This window comes from Neolamprologus multifasciatus, chromosome 10, assembly GCF_963576455.1.
Source record: "Neolamprologus multifasciatus chromosome 10, fNeoMul1.2, whole genome shotgun sequence".
NCBI lineage: Eukaryota > Metazoa > Chordata > Actinopteri > Cichliformes > Cichlidae > Neolamprologus > Neolamprologus multifasciatus.
The window spans coordinates 28783386-28791303 of record NC_140448.1 but is presented as its reverse complement, the minus strand read 5'-3'; the positions used below and the strand labels follow the sequence as shown (position 1 = coordinate 28791303).

General features: G+C 42.6%; 1 protein-coding gene across 1 annotated transcript; it reads right to left on the bottom strand.

Moving 5' to 3' along the window:
- Positions 1-2034: 2034 nt before the first annotated feature.
- pou4f4 (POU class 4 homeobox 4) lies at positions 2035-6775 on the bottom strand. The gene is made up of 2 exons (XM_085175598.1): positions 5989-6775; positions 2035-4921 (listed from the first exon to the last, which is right to left on the bottom strand). The coding sequence occupies exons 1-2, from the start codon at positions 6106-6108 to the stop codon at positions 3992-3994; spliced, it is 1050 nt and encodes a 349-aa protein (XP_085031724.1). The 5' UTR covers positions 6109-6775; the 3' UTR covers positions 2035-3991.
- Between the last annotated feature and the right edge of the window lie 1143 nt (positions 6776-7918).

The window sequence follows — 7918 nt, the reverse complement described above, 5'->3', positions numbered from 1 at the left end:
TTTCCACTGAGGGGCTCCCAGGGGTCCCCAAGCCCCGGGTTAAGATCCTGCAGCTTTAAAGTCCTGGATTGGGTTGCTCCGAGGGGATCGGGCCCGAGATGCTGTTGTACAACAGAGAAAAGCAGCTTCTTAACAAACACGCTCCAAAATCAATAGTATCATAACAGCTGATATTTATTATTCATTAATAACGCATTTGCAGACCCAAACCACCTGCTGATCAGAGGACAGGGGGAAATAATATAAACGCAGACACACAGAGAGAGGATTTCATGCAAATTTAGATTTTAAGTCACTGAATTTTTTTATGTTTCCAGATTAATATGCAGTCGCGCATACAATCTGATGCTTACAGAGTTTTTGTGGTTCTAGTCATGTTGTGCTTTATGAGAACACAATGAAGACTGGGGCTGCGCACATGTAGCAGATTTATAGGCTTTTTTCCAGGTAAATTACTGGTTTTGCTGTATTAGGTGTTTATAGAACTGCGAACAATATTTACTGCATTCTGGTTTATTTCAGAACTATTTCAGTGCTTTTGTATCTGTGTGATTTCACTTAATTTATATTGTGAATGACGTCCATGAGTATTCTGGGAAGCACTGCCTATAATTATAAATGAAACATATTAGACTGTTATTATTCTTAATAATGTTACAGTTAATTTAAAAAACATGCTTTTTTTTCTCATATTTTTTCAAATGATTTATAATTTATAATAAAATATTTTTTAAAATCAAAATTCGACTGTCTATTGAAAATGTTTTCTTCTAATAACACTCCTTTAAAATGGAAATAATATTTTTATTTTCAATCTTTATCCAGAAGAGTAAATATAGTTCTTACTATAAATGCTGATGATATGAGTACCTGCACTAAATTTGGCATTTTAATTGGAACATTCACATTTCTGCTGTCACGCTGTAGTTATCATTTACGCACAGTGGATTTCTTTTCCCCCCAATATATACTTTCAAACACCTGTCATTTTTGTTCTTATAAAAGAAAAGTGTATCATTAGTAATTATATATTTATGGTGAGGACTTTATTTTCTAAAACTGTGCAAATGATCAGTCGTTTTAAATTCGTTGTTAATTTTTGTTCAGTTTGACGAAGATAGAGATCCATATGTTATGAATAAATGCATGCAACATTTTGCCTGCTAAAATGTATTGTTGCCAATAATTTCACTTTACATCTAAATCTGCATCTTGGGAAATTGAATTCACGAAAGCAAAGCTAAAAATCAGCTGACTAATATTTGCAGAATCTTTTCTTTTTAATTATCGGGCATGAAATCGTTTACCTCATGTTTTAAGTTTCATACCATCAGGGACAATAATCAGCTTCTCATAAGTTGTGACAGTTAAGAGATATTTCATTTAGCTCTGTTTTCTTTTTTTAGTTCTCGTTGATTTTTTTCTGTTTTTAAAGTTTTCTGATTTTAAGAAGCAGAGACTTTTCAATTCTCTTAGTTTTCTTTGCATTTTTTTACTCGGAGAGAAACGTCTGATAGGACTAAAAGCATCAGATGAGGGGCCTGTCTGCACGGTCCTTTATGCGATAGAGCCGTGCAGTCTTCATACCCAGCAAAGTTGATCAATATTAGAGTCACTCAAGTATCAAATCCTATTCATCATCGCTGGGAAGCAGCTTTTAGACGGACCTCCCTCACCTCCAGGCTTCTCCTGTTTCAGAGCAGCAGCTGCTCGCCTCTCGGCGCAAACACACGGACTGTATCCAAGAAACAGAAACACAGACAGACTGCTGTCCCGAGCTCGCATTACACAGATCCATTAAATCTATCTTTTTTAAACACCTCTATCAACGAACACAAACCCTGGCACGGTGTCACGAAGATAATCAGATATTTTCTCTTCAAACGCACAATTAAAAAATGACCAAAATCTATTCTCAGGAGGTGTGATGCTCGCTAAAAATGGAAGCAGTAGTTTTTCTGATTGGGTTGAGAGACAAAATCCTGCTCACCGTCTTTTTCAAATCCCCAAAAGAAAGGCTTTCAGAAGTTCAAGTAAAACGTGCACGGTTTATTTCAGCTTCTGTCGCTTACACAGACACATTTAAAGCACACTTTCACATATGAAATATGTTTTTTTCTTCTTCTCCAAAATAAATTAAATTCAAATAAATACGGAAATGTAAAGAGAAAAAAAAATAAAACAAACAAACAAAAAATAAATAAATAATTAAATGACGTTTTCTCAGAAGCGTTGACAAAATATGTATAAATAAGGCCGACAGTTCCCTTCATCAGAATGTCTACTGTACAAAGTGCTCTCCACAAAGGTGTCAGTGGACGAATAATAATAATAATAATAATAATAATTCATGAGGACACAAAGAGGGGGGATCAACCACTTCTGAATAATAACAATATTAATTTGATTGTCAGAGCATCATTGCAGTGAACTTGAACATACAACAGGTTTACACATCAGTGAGTCTTCTAGGCCTAATTCACCATCAACCCAGTGGCAGAGGAACAAAAAAATAATAAAAGAAAATCACATTAAAATCAAACCAATGTTTTTTTTTCTATCCTACTCGGGTTTTTTGTTGTTGTTTATATGTGTGTGTGTTTTTAAATCACCATAAACGTGCCAACACTTGCGTAATGAGGTAGACACACAGCTATACCGTGTGAATGTGTGTACTCGTGCGCGTGTTCGTGTGTGTGTGTGTGTGTTTCTTCTTATTGCAATGCATTCACTTTGGGGGGGGCGGATTGTTTCCATACTTCTGGAGCCACAAAGAAAACACCCATGTCCTCCTTCTCCTCCCCCCTTTTATTTTACGAGTAAACCATGCAACGGATTACAGGAGTTACTGCGCCTCACGAATTAGCCACAGACCAAAGGACGCTTTTAACGCGTTTGGTCGGATCTCGTCTCCAAAACCTCTTGAATTTCGTAAAGAAACAAACACCTGGGAGAAAAGACAGCGAAAAAAAAATCAATACATTTAAATGAGCGTTTTTTCCCCCGACACACACAGAGGTGCAATATATTCACAAATATGTACACTGATAAATATAAAAAGCTATTCCGGCTAAGGAGGATAATAATAATTATTCCTCGATTCCCGTCATTATTATTCTTAATTTTTTGTACAATAATTGCCTTGTGAATGAACGGGACGGAGCATTGTTCCCTCCTCTTTTTCCCCTACGATGCTGATCACTTTCTCCCACATCTCAAGGGAGCAATGGCCTATTCTTGTGGAGAAGCATAAAGATTTAAGAGTCTCGAGTTTTTGGACAGGGTCTCAGTCTTTTTTGTTTATTTTATTTTCTCTCCCAGTCCCCATGCTCCGTCTCCACTGTCAGAATAAGAAAGGTACACCGTTGTATCCACTTCGTTTTTTTTCTGGATGAATGAGGCTGAATTTATTAGAACACGTCCGGGTTTATACTGACAGAACAAGTCACCAGCTGTCTCACATCCAAACCTAAATGTGTAGCTAAAAATACTGGAAAACCCCGTCGAGCGCTTTCTTTGCGCTGAATACTCTGTGTGAAGTCGTTTCCACATCTGCAGACACACGGCTGTGGATTCTGCTCCACTGTAACGAAGAAAAATCACGCATGCACACGCACACATACGCGCATTTCGTCCATTCTTTAGTCAGAAAACGTGATTTTTCTTCTGTAAAATAAATAAGTAGCATTTTCAATGCCATACCATTTATTAATTCTGTAAAGCAAAAACCATTTGATGAGATTTTTTTTTTTTCAATGACCGTAGTCTGCTGTAACACTTTGATGAGCACCTATATGATCTGTGAGATGACTGTTTACTAATTGAGCGCGCACCTATGGGGCCCGGGTGGCTGTCAGACAGGATCTGCCCAGGTAGTAAAGGCACGACGGTGTACCTTGTATTTTTCTGACAGTGTGGTGCAGCAGCAGCAGCAGCTTGTCTCTGGTTTGTCTTTTTGGAAACGGGGCAGAGACCCGCGGCTTCGCTGGCCTTAGTGCGTCGCAGAAAACTTCATTCGTTTCTGCTTTTGCCTCTGATTGCAAAACCAAACCCGGACCACGTTCTTTTTCAGGTCCAGTTTCTCGGCGATCGCGGCGATCTTCTCGGATGAGGGCCTCGGCTGCACGGCGAAATAAGCCTCCAGAGAGCGCTTCTCAGGTGCAGCGATAGAAGTGCGTTTCCTTTTTTTGTCCCCCCCGTTAAAGAGCTCCGGCTTGGTCATCTTCTCCCTCTGTGCCCGCTCGGCCTCCTCCAGCCAGGCCTCCAGGATCGGCTTCAGGGCCACCATGTTGTTGTGCGACAGCGTCAGGGACTCGAACCTGCAGATGGTGCTCTGGCTAAGACACCCGACCCCGGGGATCTTAAGGTTGGCCAGGGCAGCCCCCACGTCCGCCTGAGTCACCCCAAGTTTGATCCGCCTTTGTTTGAACCTTTCCGCAAAAGACTCCAACTCCCGGGGATCAGGCTCCGCGTCTGCGCCGGCGGTCCCCAGGGAAGCGTGGGATCCCAGCCCGTGGGGGTGCATGTTCATGGATTGCGGGTGGTGGTGGTGGTGGTGCTGCATGTGGTTGATGGCCGACATGTGGGCGTGAGCCGTGTGCGAGGCCGTGGAACAGACGTCTGAGCCGGGCATTCCTCCGAGAGAAATACCGGGCGTGAGGTGGTCCAGCAGGTCGCCCTCCAGGCCCTGCGCCGGCTGGTGGTGCGCCGGGTGATGGTGGGAGGTGAGCACCGAAGGGTGGTGCAGGTGTGCGGAGGAGGAGGTCGGGGTGCAGGTCATGCTGGTCATTGTGGTCATGGTGTGGTAGGTGGCGTCTGGCTTGAACGGGTGACTTTTCTGTGCCACGATGTCCACGGCGGCCAGAGCCTCGGCTCTCTGCAGCAGCGTCTCATCAAAGCCGGCGAAGATGTTGCCCTGGAGCTGCGAGGGGAGCAGAGGGAGGCCGGTTAGAGGAAAGCTTCTCAGCAACAAAACCTGTCAGCTTCGTCAAAGCATCCACCGCGACTCCAGCTAATTACACCACATTTATTTAAACGTTAAAATAACAATTCATGAAGTGCAAACTATTAAATAAAATGACAAATCTGTGGAAACTTTTCTATCGTAACCCACTGATATTTTTCAGAATTCGGACTGTTTCACAAATACTTTTCTGCTTTTCCAGGTTAACATTTAAACTGCAATATTAATCAGTTAATGTGCATTATTTACAGTATATAAGCAATTGTCACAACATTACAAAAGACGAAAATTTTACGCGCGCAAGGTGAACTGGACTTTGTTTCATTAGCTCTCAAAACAACCTCGACGTGGACACAGCTGGATGTGCCCGGTGCCTCGAAAGTGTGTCAGCGTGGAAGGATATTCATTTAAAATTAATATTTACGATCTCCTGAATAATTTCTGCGGACAATGAAATGAAACGGCTGTGAGTTTGAATATGAATGGGACAATATGAGATAACACGCGCTCGGAGATTCCACGCAGGCTTTTCATTCGTCCTCTCCCTCCTTCGTCTTTTATCGTCGTTCGTTTGAAACAGAATCTCTCACACTTTCTCAAAACACCACATCTGGCTTCGGCAGAGGCGCATTTTTTGCGTCTGCGGGCACCACGGTTGGCTTGGTTTTTTTTGTTTTGTTTTATTTTGTTTTTGTGCTGCTAGTACTCCCGGTTTGACCTGTTATATCACTGTCTCCAGTCTCTTTACGCGGGTTTTGTTTCACATTTCATCGAGCGCTGTCATTCGATGCTATAATATTGAACTTTATCCTCACTCCACCGTCCAAACAAGACGCACATCCTGGTCTCAAAGTAGAAAGACTTTAGCTGCCAAAATGTGGGGCTGTTGTTATTATATTAAATCATTTTATATTGCATTACATGAATAGAAATCAAGAATAAACTAAAGACATTGTCTACATTGTCAGAGGGGACTGGAAGTTTTGTAAGAGCTGCAGGAAGTCACGAGTGAATTCTGGACTCACCGACGGTGTGGGAAGGCAGGCTCTGCGGATGGCCTCGGAGCTGGAGTGCAGAGGAGTGTATTTGGGTTCGTGCAGGATGGGGTGCATACTGAAAGGCTGCTTGCTGTTCATCGACATCATGATTGCAGAAGTGAGGGAGGGTCGCTGTCCGTCTTCCTCGTTCCACTCCGTTTTGATGATTTTTCTCAAAAGAAACGCCTCAGAGAGGAAGAAAACGTGCCTGCCACGCGCAGATAACTTGGAAAAAAAGATTTGTTTTTCTTTATCGGGTTTTTGTAGATGCAGTCAGACTCAGTAAAAAAATATACAGAACGTGACAACCAGAGGTAACTCCGGGACACCTGCGGGTCTTCTGCCTCCTGTAAACGACTTCTATAATAAAGACGCTCCTTGCCTCCAGCGCCTATATTGGACCACTGCCTCCCAGGCTCTTCCTCATTGGAGGATCCTCACTCCCTCCCCCTGGACGTCTCCACCAACCACGTGAACATAGTCGTCTTTAGCCACGCCTCCAAGCGTGCTTGGCTCGCTGGCAAGGACGGTTTGTGGTTTCACTGCTAAAAAATCGTCGTAGAAACATCTAAAAATCGATACCTGCAAGAAAAATGTGGGTTCGGTGACATGAAGTTGTCACAAGACCACCAGGAATAACGTGGTTATTGATGCCTGCATCAATTAACTTTGCAAAAGTGGGTTTCAGAGTCACGGTGATCTAATGATTCCTTGATTGCTAAAGCTTAGATGCAGAATTTGAGCCTGTGCGCCAGGAAAACTGTTTAAAGCAGATCAGTGCCTTCATGACACCCGTAGCCGCACTGTGGAGGCTTACATTTGTCCCCAGACAGCGTTTCATCCTAAACTACCAACACATCTTTGTAACAGTGCTGCAGATCTTTCAAAGTAAAACGGCTGAGCAAGGAGACCATGTGTTTTTTCAGGTTCTTATTTTCATGCAGCATATAACCTACTAATCACAAACAGCAAGTGTGGCTATGAAAAGCAATATTTGGGCTTGGGTGACGATTTCAGTTGCCCGGTCAGCTGGCAGAGAGGGAGGGCTGGTTCAGAGAGATTCAGTTGAGATTATTAATTGATGGCGGGCGTGCAGGAATTCCTCTACCTCACCCTTATCCTCGTTCGTAGCAATTAATAAATCAATTAATCATGCTTCACTTACTCTGTGGCTGTACTAGTGGACATCGTGTTCCTGATCGCGCAAGAAAACCCACTCACACCTCCGTTAATTAAAGAATAAACAGTCCTGAACGGGAACTAAAGAGCGCAAACACCAGACGATGAAATATTTACACGTGAACCGAGCTGGGGTCAGCGGGGCACAGCTTGTCAATCAAAAGGGGAAGGGGGGGATTTCCGGCAGACGGAATGATTATCGCGAGGGTGACAGAGTGGGCAGGGGGCTCACTATCCCGAGCGCTGTGTCTGCTGCTCTCACACCTGCACTAATAAGATGAGCACCTGTAAAAATTAAAAATAAACTTATTTGCAACAAGTAGCAACAACTGTGGCGTTTATTTTATTGAAGCGTTTACTTCAAACAGAATGTAACAAATGAAATATTACTAAATAAATCTGGGAGAAAAACAGCGCTTTTCAAACAGCATAGCGCACATTATTCCCTGGTTTTAATGAATTAATCTGGCAAAATCCCGCATAATTCCCACCGTCGGCGTTTGCGGAGAAGTTGATTTAAAGCGGGCAAATGCCTGAATTGAAACAGATCAAAGGAAACCTGAGAAGAGACTAAGGTAGGGGGACCTGAATTAGCACGAATCCATGCATGAAAAAGCATTCATTCATTCATTCATTCATGTAAAAACCTCAGGAATTATCGGGGTCTTATGTAATGAAAAACAAAAATGAAGATATTTCGAGATTCACGCGTTATTAATCACGTTCATGCAGCTCACGG

Excerpts from the sequence above, each read along its gene's own strand:
- pou4f4 (XM_085175598.1), bottom strand. The coding sequence starts at position 6,108 with ATGATGTCGATGAACAGCAAGCAGCCTTTCAGTATGCACCCCATCCTG. Across the intron at positions 4,922-5,988 it reads CCTGCCTTCCCACACCGTCG|CTCCAGGGCAACATCTTCGC; the intron begins GTGAGTCCAGAA and ends CTCCCCTCGCAG.